The sequence below is a fragment of the Rhamphochromis sp. 'chilingali' genome (assembly GCF_963969265.1).
Source record: "Rhamphochromis sp. 'chilingali' genome assembly, chromosome: 11".
Taxonomy (NCBI): Eukaryota; Metazoa; Chordata; class Actinopteri; order Cichliformes; family Cichlidae; genus Rhamphochromis; species Rhamphochromis sp. 'chilingali'.
The window spans coordinates 18620222-18636822 of NC_137938.1; the positions used below are offsets into that span (position 1 = coordinate 18620222).

Sequence of the window (16601 nt, forward strand, 5' to 3'; positions counted from 1 at the left end):
GAAAGAAGTGCAGCTGAATGGGATGTTTGAAAAAAACATCAAAGGGGCATAAAATAAATATAATTATTCAGACTTTGAGTCCTGCTTGTTCTATAGTGTCCTGGGACTCTCTTCAGGAATTCTGATAGTTACAGATAAAGTTACAGCCTGTGCAGAGGTGGTGAGCAGGAAAAGAAAGTGTCTTCTCTCAGCACATGTCTAATAAAAATGCGAGAATAGTTTTTAAATTCAAGTCATTCTTGACTGTGTTTCAGTTTTGATGCACTGATAGTTGAAAATACAGATTTGTGTCTTTTTTATTACCTTTTTTGAAAAGATAAGGGGAAATGTGCAAGTTAATAATATACCACTGAAAACTGGTGTGTCTGGTTTTGATTGATATATGCTGTAAGATAGAATGCATGTGGCAATAACGGTTACATACCTTTTGTGTGGTCGTCGGTGACTTTCATTTCTCATGAATCACAGTCAGTTTTGTTTTTCATTCAGTGCAAGAAATTAAGCTGTCGTCAAGAACTACCACACAGAGTGATTACATGGTTAAAGCATACTCTGCTGACATTTGAAACAGTCACTGGTCATCAAAGACAAAAAAAACAAAACAAACATTTTACGTCTGTTCTTGAAGAAAATGATTTGCAGCCTAAAATATTTCAGCAATAGAATTAAACAGCTTCACAGAATATTCCATTAAATATATGATACAAAAATCAATAAAGCAATATAATAACACTAAAATTTCAAACAAATACACAAAATTAAAACTGAAACAACATGTTTTCAAACTAGTTTTAATAGAATCCCATCAGGACTAAAAGAAAAATGCAGCATAGATGTTATTCTAATTTAACAGTGGAGATTTCTAACTAATACCAATTTAATTATTTAGACTCAAAAACACTGAGTTATAGGTTCTTTGATGTCTTTGCCCAGTTGGTTATTTAACTTTGCAAACAAAAGAAGAAAAGCTACATGGAACACAGAGGTCATATTATAACCTTTAAGAAGCAAAATACGGATGTGTTATAATGTTCACATGAAGAATTCAGCAGATTGCAATTCTGTAGTAGATTAGTGATGTTGGTACAGGATATTTGTACAACAGTTTCGTATCTGGATTTTAAGTCATTAAAAGCTAGTCAATCATTCAAGGTAACCAAACCATATTCAAAGTCTGAAAAGTTTTATTGTTGGACTAGCCTTCTCTTTGAAATAAAGACATGTTTGAACTATGCTTCCTTAGCTTTAATGAGATATCAGAAGCATCTCTAAAAAGAAATCTAAAAATCTCATTGAGGTCAATATGTTCTTGCTTCCTGTGCAGGAAAATGATGGGGAGGATAATTTTTCAAATTCAAATTCAAATTTTTATTTGTCACATACACAGTCATACACAGTACGATATGCAGTGAAATACTTACACAACTGCTCGTGACCTGAAGAAGAAAAAAAAAGGCTATGAATAAGATAGGAAATAAATATGAAAAATTAAAAAGGGTAAATTTAACAAGGAAGGAATAAAATAAAATATAAAAATTAAAGTTAAAAATGAAATAACTGTACAACAAATACACAATACACAGTATAGAAATATATAAGAATGTATGAAGAAATATAAATATATATATATATACAATAACAGCAGCAAACAGTGCAAATATGCTTAAAGTGATTTAATGATGAAGTGATTATTGAAAACAATGTCCAGAATGTCTAGTGTGTGTGTGTGTGTGTGTGTGTGTGTGTGTGTGTGTGTGTGTGTGTGTGTGTGTGTGTGTGTGTGTGTGAAAACCATATGTGTGGGTCGGTACTATGTGGTGGTGTGATTGAGAGACCGTATTGCCTGCGGGAAGAAGCTCCTCCTCAGTCTCTCTGTGTTGGTCTTCAGGGAGCGGAATCGCTTTCCTGACCTCAACAGAGAGAACAGTCTGTTGTTGGGATGGCTGAGGTCCTTCACGATCTTCCTGGCCTTGGTCCAGCACCGCCGGGAAATTTGACCAAAGCAGGTTACAAAATCTTTTCTTCTGATAAGGTAAAACTTCTGAGGCCTGTTGTGTGACAAGTAAATAAATCTTTGTATATTGTTTAGGGTCAGGAACGTACCCACTGTTCTCTCTGCTCCCCGGCTAGAGAGGACACCCGGCCTTTTCCACCATGGTTTCAAAACTCTGCAGCCAAACACCGGCCATGCCCCGCTGTCAGCTGTCACACACTATTCTCACTGAGAAAAACTGGTAAACATCATATCAGTACTATTTATATATAAATGAATAATTATTTTATTCATATTCCACTATTCAAAAAGTGTAGGTGACTAATCCGTGGGAATTAAGAAAGACAACCAAGTATAAATGAGGAAATACATCCTGCACTCAGGTTGAGAATCAATTTTACGTTTTAAACTGTTTTGCTCAACAAAGCCATCATAAATATAATTATTTTTGAACTCCCATAGAAACAGTTTCTATTCCCTGTGGAAGAAATGCCAAATTTCTATTAGAGATGAGGGGTCTCTCTCTGTTCCCCTTTACTTTCAGTGACTACAACCTGCTGGGTTTTTTTACAACAGAAAATGAGCGCTGGTTGTTTGCTGTGAAATAGTTTTCTGAGGCATGGTGAAACCTGCTGCATGTACCTGCAAGCACAAAACTTTCAGAGTGGTGTAAAATATTTCTTGCTGTGGGATATCAGGGTTTTTTTTTCTCAACATGCTTAAAACAATATCAATTGAAAATTAAATACTACAGTGAAAAGAAACATATATTTCCAATCCATATAGGCATGGGAAGTAAAAGTGTTAATAAGTAAGGTTGTTGCAGAAATACATACTATTTGGATTTTTTTTTCTTTTTATTATGTCACCATAATTTTGTGAAATCTTGAGACATTGTTGGGATTTCGTTTAAGTTTATCCCTCTGTTTCCTGTCTTAACTTTCTTTGTTTTCACAGGTTTCACTATGCAGCTCGTATCTGGGATGGTGTGAAAAAGTCCTCTGCCCTCTCTGAATACAGTCGTCTGCTCTGCTGACACGTGTTTAACTGCTCTTATGTACAGTTTTATTTCACTGATCAGATCACACAAAGACGAAAGAAGTGCAGCTGAATGGGATGTTTGAAAAAAACATCAAAGGGGCATAAAATAAATATAATTATTCAGACTTTGAGTCCTGCTTGTTCTATAGTGTCCTGGGACTCTCCTCAGGAATTCTGATAGTTACAGATAAAGTTACAGCCTGTGCAGAGGTGGTGAGCAGGAAAAGAAAGTGTCTTCTCTCAGCACATGTCTAATAAAAATGCGAGAATAGTTTTTAAATTCAAGTCATTCTTGACTGTGTTTCAGTTTTGATGCACTGATAGTTGAAAATACAGATTTGTGTCTTTTTTATTACCTTTTTTGAAAAGATAAGGGGAAATGTGCAAGTTAATAATATACCACTGAAAACTGGTGTGTCTGGTTTTGATTGATATATGCTGTAAGATAGAATGCATGTGGCAATAACGGTTACATACCTTTTGTGTGGTCGTCGGTGACTTTCATTTCTCATGAATCACAGTCAGTTTTGTTTTTCATTCAGTGCAAGAAATTAAGCTGTCGTCAAGAACTACCACACAGAGTGATTACATGGTTAAAGCATACTCTGCTGACATTTGAAACAGTCACTGGTCATCAAAGACAAAAAAAACAAAACAAACATTTTACGTCTGTTCTTGAAGAAAATGATTTGCAGCCTAAAATATTTCAGCAATAGAATTAAACAGCTTCACAGAATATTCCATTAAATATATGATACAAAAATCAATAAAGCAATATAATAACACTAAAATTTCAAACAAATACACAAAATTAAAACTGAAACAACATGTTTTCAAACTAGTTTTAATAGAATCCCATCAGGACTAAAAGAAAAATGCAGCATAGATGTTATTCTAATTTAACAGTGGAGATTTCTAACTAATACCAATTTAATTATTTAGACTCAAAAACACTGAGTTATAGGTTCTTTGATGTCTTTGCCCAGTTGGTTATTTAACTTTGCAAACAAAAGAAGAAAAGCTACATGGAACACAGAGGTCATATTATAACCTTTAAGAAGCAAAATACGGATGTGTTATAATGTTCACATGAAGAATTCAGCAGATTGCAATTCTGTAGTAGATTAGTGATGTTGGTACAGGATATTTGTACAACAGTTTCGTATCTGGATTTTAAGTCATTAAAAGCTAGTCAATCATTCAAGGTAACCAAACCATATTCAAAGTCTGAAAAGTTTTATTGTTGGACTAGCCTTCTCTTTGAAATAAAGACATGTTTGAACTATGCTTCCTTAGCTTTAATGAGATATCAGAAGCATCTCTAAAAAGAAATCTAAAAATCTCATTGAGGTCAATATGTTCTTGCTTCCTGTGCAGGAAAATGATGGGGAGGATAATTTTTCAAATTCAAATTCAAATTTTTATTTGTCACATACACAGTCATACACAGTACGATATGCAGTGAAATACTTACACAACTGCTCGTGACCTGAAGAAGAAAAAAAAAGGCTATGAATAAGATAGGAAATAAATATGAAAAATTAAAAAGGGTAAATTTAACAAGGAAGGAATAAAATAAAATATAAAAATTAAAGTTAAAAATGAAATAACTGTACAACAAATACACAATACACAGTATAGAAATATATAAGAATGTATGAAGAAATATAAATATATATATATATACAATAACAGCAGCAAACAGTGCAAATATGCTTAAAGTGATTTAATGATGATACGGGCGACACGGGCGGTTGCCCGGGGCGGCATCGTGGTGGGGGGAGCCATCACGCGCATGTTGACCCGATGTCATGCCAGCCCATATTGGGAATGGTACAGGCACCGATCGGTTTTCTATCGCCCATTTGCTGGGAGTAAGGGCGCCCTCCGTTTGCGAGGTGCGCCTGCTGCTTGCAGCACAGGGAGGAGAGGGCGGGGCGGCGGGGGATTATCTGGCTGGAGCAGCATCTAATAACCAACTCGCGAAATAAAGCAAAATAAAAACAAACTAACAAACACGAAAACACCAGACATTATGATACAGACTTATAATTTGCGCTGATGTTTTTTCGAAATTCTATATGCGAAAAGTGAGCGCGAGAGCCCTCGGTGCGTCTGCTTGCTGCTGAAGTCAAAGTAAACTTTATTGTCATCTCCGCTACATACAGTCCAGTATATAGAGAGACGAGACGACGAGGCTCCAGTTACAGCAGTGAAAGTAAACAAACAATATATATAAGAAGAGTAAGAAAATAAATATACACTTTAGGACCAGGGGTAAAGGGATCAATAACAATTTAAAATTCATAATTTACAGTTTGATGATTTAAAGTCTCACACACAACCCGTGGAAAGGGGAGGAGAGTCCTGCTGCTTCCAAGTAGACCACATTTCATTCATAATGTTGTAAATCCAAGCCTATTATGTATTCATGATTTGAATCCTGGGTTGTGCGAAATCCTCGAAATAAATAGACAAAGTGAACTAAGGTGTAGGTTTATTAGGTTATGTTGTGGTGATCCCTGAGTTGGGGGATGGGTGTTCATACTGGAGTGTAAAATTAAAACCAATGGAAGATGGACAAGAAAAGTTCAAAGCCATCATTTCTTCAGTTTAGAATAACGAAAAAAGAAGAGGAGGAGAAACGAGCAAAAGATACAGGCAAGCAGATATGTCATTAGATAATGGCAGGTCATCCTGAAACAATCAGAATCAGAATACTTTATTAATCCCTAAGGAAATGATGTGGGTTACAGTTGCTCCAAAAAGAAATGGTAAAAATAGTAACAGTAACAGAATAAACTCCAAACATTACATTATGTTACCGATTTTAATATTAATTAGTCAGTGTCAATTGTTGAGTTGTTCTGTTCTCATTGTATGATGAATTATGATGGCTGTTTGGTGGCTGTTTGCATACTATGCGCACTCTCTCTCACTTCATATGTGTGTGTGTTTCTCTGGTGAAATTCAGTATGGTTCCGACAACAGTTTTATGTTAATGTATAATCCTTAATATGTTTTATGTGTGTGTGTTGGGGGGGGCGGGGCGCCAGAGGGAGTGTTCGCCCAGGGCGCCAAACAGGCTAGGACCGCCACTGTTGGTACAGGATATTTGTACAACAGTTTCGTATCTGGATTTTAAGTCAAAGCTAGTCAATCATTCAAGGTAACCAAACCATATTCAAAGTCTGAAAAGTTTTATTGTTGGACTAGCCTTCTCTTTGAAATAAAGACATGTTTGAACTATGCTTCCTTATTACCAGCTTTAATGAGATATCAGAAGCATCTCTAAAAAGAAATCTAAAAATCTCATTGAGGTCAATATGTTCTTGCTTCCTGTGCAGGAAAATGATGGGGAGGATAATTTTTCAAATTCAAATTCAAATTTTTATTTGTCACATACACAGTCATACACAGTACGATATGCAGTGAAATACTTACACAACTGCTCGTGACCTGAAGAAGAAGAAAAAAAAGGCTATGAATAAGATAGGAAATAAATATGAAAAATTAAAAAGGGTAAATTTAACAAGGAAGGAATAAAATAAAATATAAAAATTAAAGTTAAAAATGAAATAACTGTACAACAACAAATTAGAATGAAGGGTAAATTTAACTGGGAAAGAATAAGATAAAATATATAAATTAAAGTTGAAAATAAAATAACTGTACAACAAAAAAGTCCTCGGCCCTCTCTGAATACAGTCGTCTGCTCATCACAAAGACGAAAGAAGTGCAGCTGAATGGGATGTTTGAAAAAAACATCACTGGGGCATAAAATAAATATAATTATTCAGACTTTGAGTCCTGCTTGTTCTATAGTGTCCTGGGACTGTCCTCAGGAATTCTGATAGTTACAGATAAAGTTACAGCCTGTGCAGAGGTGGTGAGCAGGAAAAGAAAGTGTCTTCTCTCAGCACATGTCTAATAAAAATGCGAGAATAGTTTTTAAATTCAAGTCATTCTTGACTGTGTTTCAGTTTTGATGCACTGATAGTTGAAAATACAGATTTGTGTCTTTTTTATTACCTTTTTTGAAAAGATAAGGGGAAACGTGCAAGTGAATAATATACCACTGAAAACTGGTGTGTCTGGTTTTGATTGATATATGCTGTAAGATAGAATGCATGTGGCAATAACGGTTACATACCTTTTGTGTGGTTGTCGGTGACTTTCATTTCTCATGAATCACAGTCAGTTTTGTTTTTCATTCAGTTCATTCAAGAAACAAACATTTTACGTCTGTTCTCAAAGAAAATGATTTGCAGCCTAAAAATATTTCAGCAGATAGAGAATTAAGCAATTTAAAAACTTTACCATTCACTTAACTTGAATTATGTGGAAAAATAATTCAAATTCTTATTCAAAGGACTGTTTTTTGATAGTCAGGTTCCTTCACTGTCAAAGGCAGAATTAAGGAGTGGTCAGAGATAGGAGACCACTCCCCTCGATGAGAATTGCTTATAACCTGAACACAAACTAAAGTAGAATTCACTTATGTCTGACCGCTCCACAATGCAGAACCTTGTGCTGATCCTTGGGATCGTGCTGCTCCCTAGAGGCAAGTTTTTCTTCAGTTATCTGTTCTTTTGAAGAAAGTTCTGTAATATTCAATGAAACATTTTCTTTTTTAATGCTTCTACAACATGTTTTAGTACAACCCAGTAAACGTTTGTCTACGTTCTACAAATTATTATACTAATTACTGTACTGTTTGCCCTTTATTTTTTAAACGGTTCATTTTAGTGAATGTTTTAGAATATGTCCATGCATTGGAAGCAAGAAAAATTTCACTTATCTTTATCTTTGTTTTATCAGCCTGTGCCTTGAAATGTTACGAATGCATACCGGACCTCTCTGGAAGCTGCGCTCAGACAACAAAAGAATGTCCTTCCAACACTCAGTGTGGATCAGTAAGAGTGACTTCATATGCAGGTTTGATATTTTATAGTTTTTATTTTATTCTTCTTTTGAACTGGTTCAGTTTTCAATGGTTCCTCTTTTTGTTGCAGGTAATTCAAAATTGGTTGATATTAAAGCGAAAAGTTGTGCTGCGGCTGAGGAGTGTGTTCAGGCCTCAATCAACTTTGGAGTTTCTCAAACTCTACTGACCAGCAAGTGTTGCACCTCTGATCTTTGCAACTCTCAAGATGCCCCTGGTAATTTCTATCACGCTTCTTGGTATTTTGAAATGTAATTTCCTGTCCTTGAAAGTAAAAAAAAAAAAGAAAAATTTATTTATTTTTATTAAATATGTTGAGAAAGTTTTGAAGTGGGTCAAAACCTTTCTTTCAATCGTCGTATTCGCTTGAACAGATGAGGTCAAAATTATCAATCTGTAAAAATTTCCTGATTAAAAAATCTCAAACAATAAACATATTAATAACATAAATGGTTTTTCTTTTGTTTTCTGTTGTTTTTTTTGTTTGTTTTATTGCTGATGTTTTTGGCACACAGTTAAAATAAGGAGGGGAACAAATATTACAAATATTTCTGTATTCAACAGAGGGCAGCATCTCATCTCCAAATGGGAAAAAGTGCTTCCAATGTGATGGAAACGATTGCACAAAAACTCTAAATTGCAATGGAGATGAGGACCACTGCATCTCAACAAGAGGTAACAGGCCGACAGCATTCAATGTCTGCATGTTTGTTCTTTTCTGCTCAGTGATTCAGTGATTCCCTCTTTTCATTTCCTCAGTGACTTCAGGAGGGCAAAAGGTGACTGTAAAGGGCTGCGCCTCCAAGGTGGTTTGCTCAAGCACACAATCTGCACAGATTGCAGGAATCATAGGAACAGAAATCAGCTGCTGCCAGGGTGACCTCTGCAACAGTGCCATCAGTACAACTGCTGGCCTTCTGCTCTTTGTGACACCGCTGATCTCTCTGGTCTTGTTCTCTTAGCTGATGGAAACAACAACATCACAGCCGAGCTTTTCTTATGACTGTCACAATGTTGCCTCTCATTTCACCAGAGCTTAAAAAATAACTACATTTTTGTAACTAAACATAATTTTTGGTTTGTGGAGAAAATAAATGAATACATTTCTTAAAGTCCTGTACATTTCTCTATTTTCTTTAAGTCAATATTATCGGCTATCAAATTAATAAGACATATACAAAAAATATGGTTGAAATAATCAACACTTGGCTGACTTTTATCATAGATATTAGCCAGTGATTTATTTTTCTAGAACGTAGATTATTCTGTCCCAATATTTAACTGCATTTGTTACTCACTGCTTTAAAGGTTAATGTTGGAAATGGGTAGAATTATATTTTATATTTTCTCCATCTAATGGACAAATCTTTTTATAGTATACAGTTTAAACATAGACTTTATTAACCCCACACTGGGGAAATTCACATGTTACAGCATCACATGTGTCAGGAAGAAAAGTGAATAAAAGATATAATATAAAAAAAATAAGAAAATATAGCACATCAAGAAAAAAGCCACAATAAACCTATAAAGACTAATTTGTACCATGTACAAATGTACATGCTTGTAAAATATACATGTGTATTTTAGAAGGTATCTATTATGTGTATGTGTGTATTGTTACGTGGTCAGTCACGTTTGTTTTGGTCATAATCCGGATGAGTTGGCTGTATTTTTCCATGTTCTCACCCCTGGGCGGAGCCTCATCACTACACCTGTTTGTTCACCTGTCAGTGATCCAGGGCTAACAACAGGCAGTATTTAAGGCCAGCTTCCTTATCTGTTCCACACCTGGGGCCTGTTCTTCGTACCTCGCTAAGTAAGTTAGCTGGATTAGATTGTTGACGATTTCGCGTGATCCTGGATCGTTCGGTTCCCCGAAGCTCATCCGGGACTTGCTGTCATAGCAACAGAGCCGTAAGCGTAAACCTGCTCGGGAGCAGGTTTACTTTATGTAAACAGGATTAGATCGCGGCCACGCAGGTATGTCCGCTTCATTTATACGAAAGCAACAGCGATATTCCACCACTGTTTCACCATAAATAAATAACATCAATGTAACTAAAGACAATGCAGCACTTGATCCTTTTATTGATGTCACACAGATACATACAGGTCATTTCCTAAAAAAGGGAAATGTACTATTAACATTCTATTACATGTATGTGATTATTACAGATGTAATTCATATTTCAGAGTAGTAATAGTAAATTACTTCGTGTAATCAAGATGAGAGACCACGGCTATAAAAGCGAAGGTGGATTTGGGAAGTCTGTCGCAGCCATGTCCTGTCCGTATACGCGACCAACCCATTGTGGAAGGTGCAAGATTGATAAGGAGAGTCCTCAGAATTCAGCGTATATTGCGGGATAGACAGGATCCTTTAGCTCAGCGCGACAGTGTGCTCATAGAGAGATATCGATATTCCCGTGAGGGTATTATTTACTTAACCAACTTGTTGACGAGGGGGTGCAGGACCACCACCTGTCTTTTTTTCCTCTGCCCTTTTCTTGGTTGCTGTTATGAACAAACTAACAGAGTATTACAGGCCAGTATTACCTTGCCAAGAGACGCAAAGCAATCTAAGAGATAAATATTACCATTCTGTAGAATACTCCTGTATTCCACTTTTACTTGTTCCCATGTTCTTGTGGGTCCTGTTGTGGCTCTAATGTGAAAGGGGATATAATATAACATATTATAATATAATATAATGCCATATGATATTGGACAATATAGTGTCATATGATAGATCTACCCTACCGCCTACTGGTGTTGGCCAGAGGGGCCGATGGCGCGATATGGCAGCCTGGCTACAACCGTAGCTGCCTCCACCAGTGTGTGAATGTGGGAGTGAATGAATAGTGGTATCGTAAAGCGCTTTGGGTGCCTTGGAAAGCGCTATATAAATCCAATCCATTATTATTATTATTATTAAATTACCTACGAGTTTGATTTGTCAGCAACTTTCTGCCAGCCCTCTCTCCTTGCTTTTGCAGCCTTTGCAGTGTTCTCTTGCGTTTTAATTAAACTCTGAAACTCCTGAAATCCCTCACTCATGAGTTCTTGCTCTGCTGCCGGAAAATACCAAGCACGCCCCTTCGACATTTTCGCCGACCAATCAGCGGGTTGCCGATCAATGTTTCTACTATCGATGCGTAGCCCCTTTTACGACACCCAGTGATGTCACATTCCTGCGTCCAGCTGTACTAATCGTCAACAGCAGGTGTGTTCGGGGAACCGGATTAGCGAGCTCACGGTTAGCGCGATGATTTGATCTTGGATGTGTCATTTGATCTTGGATGTAGTAAGCGACGTACGAAGAATGGGCCCCAGTTTGTCAGCTATCCTAGGTTGTTTGTTTGTGTTGTGTTGTGTTGTGTGTGGGTCCAGATCCATGCTTTGGCCTCCGGGCCCCATTGTTACAGTTTCTCCTAGAACAGAACCAGGCTGGGTTTTCACTTCGGGCTTAAACTGGACAACTGCACATTAAATTTTTGTGAATCACCACACAAACTGATTGCATGGTTAGAGCATACTCTGCTGACATTTTGAACAGTGTTCGGTCATCTAAGAAAAATCATTTTCAAGTCTGTTTATAAAAATACAATTATTTGAAGTCCACAAATGCTTCAGTGGTGGGTCAACTATCTACTAGTGTTTGTCAACTATCTGACATCAAAATAAATGAAACATTTTAGTCAAGCAAGAAATGTTCCAGTGTCTTAGCTGACAAGAACAGCACCTGGTTTGGTTTTCTTCTGCTGCTGTAGCCTTTCTGCTCAATATCTGCTGTCAAATGCCTCAGAAAGAGCTAAACATATGATAGATATTAGATATTAGTCTCTTAACATGCTTATGCCTTAATACAACTTTCAGCTTTCATTGGTGCTATCAAATCAGATAATCAACATACAATTATAATTAAAGTAATAATTTTGATAAATATGTGTCCAAACCTTTGATTATAAAACTGTAACACTAAATCTACAGTTCACTGGCTGATTGGGTGTAATAGCAATATATTAAAAATGTATTAGATTGAACACCTCAGTATGTCTGAAGTATTGCAGTTATAATGTGTGGTTTAGTAAGACAGGAAAATGTTTGTGAGAGTGTACACATGAATGTTGCTGTGGTATTGTTGGCTAAGGGTAAACGTAAATACAGTAAAATCGTAATTCACGTCGACAGTAATGACACCCGGTTACGTCAATCGGAGGTCACTAAAATCAATATTGAATCGGTGTGCAACTTTGCCAAAACAATGTCGGACTCTGTAGTTTTCTCTGGTCCCCTCCCCAATCAGACCAGGAGTAACATGTTTAGCCGCATGTTCTCCTTAAATTGCTGGCTGTCTGAGTGGTGTCCAAGAAACGATGTGGGCTTCATAGATAATTGGCACACCTTCTGGAGGAAACCTGGTCTTGTTAGGAGAGACGGCATCCATCCCACTTTGGATGGAGCAGCTCTCATTTCTAATAATAATAATAATGTGTTAATAGACCTCTCTGCATTGAATCATATCTGTTATTAATCCCTGTCTCTCTTCCACAGCATGTCTTTATCCTGTATTTCTTTTCTCATCCCAACCAGTCGCAGCAGATGTCCCCCCTTCCTGAGCCTGGTTCTGCTGGAGGTTTCTTCCTGTTAAAAGGAAGTTTTTCCTTTCCACTGTCGCCAAAGTGTCGCTCATACGGGGTCATATGATTGTTGAGTTTTTCTCTGTATCTATTATTGTATGACCTACTGTACAATATAAAGCCCCTTGAGGTGACTGCTGTTGTGATTTGGCCGTATATAAATAAAATTGAATTGAATGTTAACTGCAGTAAAAAGGTTAAAGTACCACATGTGCTGTCAGTGCAGTGTCTGATCTCAGACCTGCACAGCTTCCGTTTTAAACACTTGATGTACTCAGCTGCATGAAGAGCACATGAGATTTTCTCTGACACAATTAAATAAAACATGATGAAGGTCAAAGGTCATCACTTGTATGCTGAACAAAAAATTGGTAATCTGGAAATCTTTCACAGTTTTTTGCCAATAGTGTGTTATTTACCATAAAGTAATTCAGAGTCATTCACACCAGAGTAAGAGAGGATAATATATTTTTAAATATACTTTCTACAGAACTAAATATAATATCTTTATGTAAACGTCCAGAGCCTCTGTGGATTTGCCAAGTATTTATAACATAACGCAAAGCAACAGCCTCCATCACAGTGTTCATGAAATGCTGGGTTTATCAATCTTGTGGGGCGGGCATATTGTTGAGTTCAGAAGATTTCCCTGTAAGGGACCTGGTGGTGAACATTAGTCTTCCGTCCTTGCGATGAACTTCAGTCTTCCTGATGTTTCTGAAATGGTGCATCTCTCAGTAGGTTAACAGAACATGTGACACCTTTCTGTGATAATAGAAAGGGAACAAGTTTCTCCAAACCTCTGGAACGAGGAAACCCAGCATGGTCTCCCTCACCAGTTTTCGCCCAGGATGGATGAAGCTGTTGATGATAATGTGGATAATCAAAAGAACAAATGACAGATCTATGAAACAAGCTGCTGGTTTTATTTAAAGTTTCCATGTTAGCAGACCGTAGAGCAGGCTCCGGAGCCGCATGCGACTGTTTTGTCCTTATACTGCGGCTTCACATGGTTTGGGAAAATAAATTAGAACTATTTAGCTGACGTGTATTTTATTTGTGTTTAGTTCTTTTTTTTTAACTTGTAGTTCTAAATTGGAAGATTGTTGTGATATTGAAATAAAAATAATAAAATTATATTTTATTATTTTTCATCGCTCAAAATAAGCGTCACACTCGCAGAAGCCGGTATACTCGCCAAAACGCTGTGCATTTATCAAGACTTTCAACCCCAGATAGACAAATGGATCTTCGGATCCACATTATGTCAGCAGCTGTTCTCCACCGTGAACTATGTTAAAAACAAACACCGCTAACGCCTCACAGATGACAGCTTACAGTCCTGCGTAAAGATGAAAGTGACTTCAGCCCCGATTTGAGAGGCGGTGCCCAGAGGTTCAGGAGCAGAAGTTCCATTGTAAACATACCACGGCAGACCCGCTGCTTTTCAGCATCCCGTTATTGACCACTTGCTGTACGCATACAGTCGACGGTAGCTTTTCAGCTCACAGCCCGACAACACAACAGCAGAGAGCGTGATTGCAGGTGCCGCTCAGGGGCGTCCGACTCCCATGCAGCGGCACTGTAGACCACGCCCCGCCACACACATTAACCAGGTAAAATACATATTTAGGCAGAATTTTGCAAATATCTATTTTTCATTTTTTGGCAGCATAGTGCTCCCCCTCCCCCAATTTTTAAAAGTCAGATCAAGGCTCCAAAAGCCCAAAGGCGATAAAACAGTTTTTGTTTGCTACATGGATCATTTTAGTTCAGCTGGGTGTCTTTCCTTTTGTTATATTTCTTTAAGAGTTCAAAATGTGTTAATTACATAAATAAAATGTAATTTTCTCTGTAGCACTTCATGGATTTCATAAGCAACACATTTGCTCTGTGGATTCTTTTGAAAACCAGTTAAAAAACTTTTCTGTTCACACAAGCCTTTTGTTGATCTACGTATTTGATATTCTTTACATCATTTACACTTGATCTTGACTGCACCTCCAAGAACTCGGCTGTTAAACTCCTAACATTTGCAGATGACACCACTGTCATTGGCCTCATTCAGGATGGTGATGAGTCTGCATACCAGCAGGAAGTTGAGCGGCTGGCACTCTGGTACAGTCAGCACAATCTGGAGCTGAACAATCTTAAAACTGTAGAGATGACAGTGGACTTCAGGAGACATCCCTCAACTCTGCTCCCCCCTTACGACATCAGACAGCCCTGTGTTGACTGTGAAGATCTTGAAGTTCCTGGGTACCACTATCTCGCAGGACCTGAAGTGGGAGACCAACATCAACTCCATCCTCAAAAAGACCCAGCAGAGGATGTACTAGGAAAGACAACTAGGAAAGTACAGTCTTTCACAAGAGTTGCTGATCCAGTTCTACATTGTGTCTGTCCTGTGCTCCTCCATCACAGTCTGATATGGTGCAGCCACTAAACAGGGCAGGAGCAGACTGCAGCGGACTGTACGGGCAACAGAAAGGATCATTGGCGCCCCCTTGCCCTCCATCCAGGATCTGTACCTCTCAAGAACCAGGAAACGGGCAGGGAAAATCATCACAGACCCCTCACACCCTGGACACAAACTTTTCTACCTGCTGCCCTCTGGCAGACGGTACAGAAGTGTGTGTATATATATACTTATATATATATACTTATATATATATATATATATATATATATATATATATATATATATATATATATATATATATATATATATATATATATATATTAGGGGTGCAACGATATTCGTATCGATATTGAACCGTTCGATACAGTGCTTTCGGTTCGGTACGCATATGTATCGAACAATACAACATTTGTAATTTATTTTATCAATTTTCCTTCTGACGATGCTGTCTGTGTTGAGCGCTCAGTGAATCTGTGTTCGACTACTCCGCCTAGGCTGCACTGTCGAGCGCAGATCCACTGAGCGCTCAACACAGACAGCATAGTCAGAAGGAAGAGCGCAGGGCAAGCTAGCGAGACAGAAGTTAAGCTCTCCTTGCAACAGGCAAATTGAACGTCATTCAGATCTGGCGTTTGGAATTATTTTGGTTTTCATGTGACGTATGACCCTGAAGGTAAGCGAGTCATGGACTAAAGTAAAACAGTATGTTGAATGTGCCATGCAATGCTCAATTACATTGGTGTGAACTAGTGTGTTAGCGCAGTTAGCTCGTTAACGTGTTGGCCGTCTAGCCCCATGCACGGAGCGATCGGCGGTAGCTCGTTAACGGAGATTTGCCGTGTTGTGGCGTTAAGGTCATTTCAACGAGATTAACCTGAAAGCACTAGTGGGAACACAACGAATATGACTGCACATTTACGCCGACATCATCCTAGTGCAAAGACAAGTGGAAGCAGACAAAAAAAGCAAGCATGCTACTAACTTTAGCCGAGTCATTTAGACAGCTGTTAGCACATGATTCTCCTTATGCTGCTGAGAATATAGCCCAGAAGAAGCGGATAGTATAGCTTTTATTTTGGAAAGAGACATTTCTCTGTAATAAACTCTCTTTTCCAAAGATGAGTGATTCCTCAATCAGATACAGGGCTTGCAATATCGCTAGCCCGACGTCCCGGAGCTAGCGATTTTTTCAGTCGGGCTACCAAAATCTATCTCTTCCCTGCCCGTCGGGCTATTGTAGGAAAAATATATGTCAATGCTTTTGCATTCTTTCGGAAATGTAGCTGGGTAATTATGTCATTGGCATCGGTGAGCCACTGTCAATATGTGACATATTGAAGTCGCGTTTGAATTTGCGCTTGTTTTTTTGCTTTCACTTTGCAATCGTGCGAACTGTGTATAGAGAGCGACAGCACTGATCTGTGAGTGATGATAATTTGTGCACCAATTCCTCTGACATCGTCTTATTAATCGTCATGTTTGCATAGTAAGCTAACAAGTGAAAACTCTCGCAGCAAGCTTAAACATGTGAGAGGTTGATCGCGCAGAGAATCGCTG

General features: G+C 37.9%; 1 protein-coding gene and 1 long non-coding RNA gene across 2 annotated transcripts; both read left to right on the top strand.

Moving 5' to 3' along the window:
- The first annotated feature begins 1880 nt into the window (after positions 1 to 1880).
- On the top strand, positions 1881 to 3294 carry LOC308405485. The gene is made up of 3 exons (XR_013973338.1): positions 1881 to 2006; positions 2090 to 2234; positions 2951 to 3294. It is a non-coding gene; the product is annotated as an uncharacterized lncRNA (long non-coding RNA).
- A 4187-nt stretch (positions 3295 to 7481) lies between these two features.
- LOC308405579 (urokinase plasminogen activator surface receptor-like) lies at positions 7482 to 9068 on the top strand. Its single transcript, XM_080896251.1, has 5 exons — positions 7482 to 7598; positions 7856 to 7972; positions 8050 to 8196; positions 8544 to 8654; positions 8739 to 9068. Exons 1-5 carry the CDS (start codon positions 7535 to 7537, stop codon positions 8939 to 8941), a joined length of 642 nt encoding a protein of 213 aa, XP_080752377.1. The 5' UTR covers positions 7482 to 7534; the 3' UTR covers positions 8942 to 9068.
- Positions 9069 to 16601: the final 7533 nt, after the last annotated feature.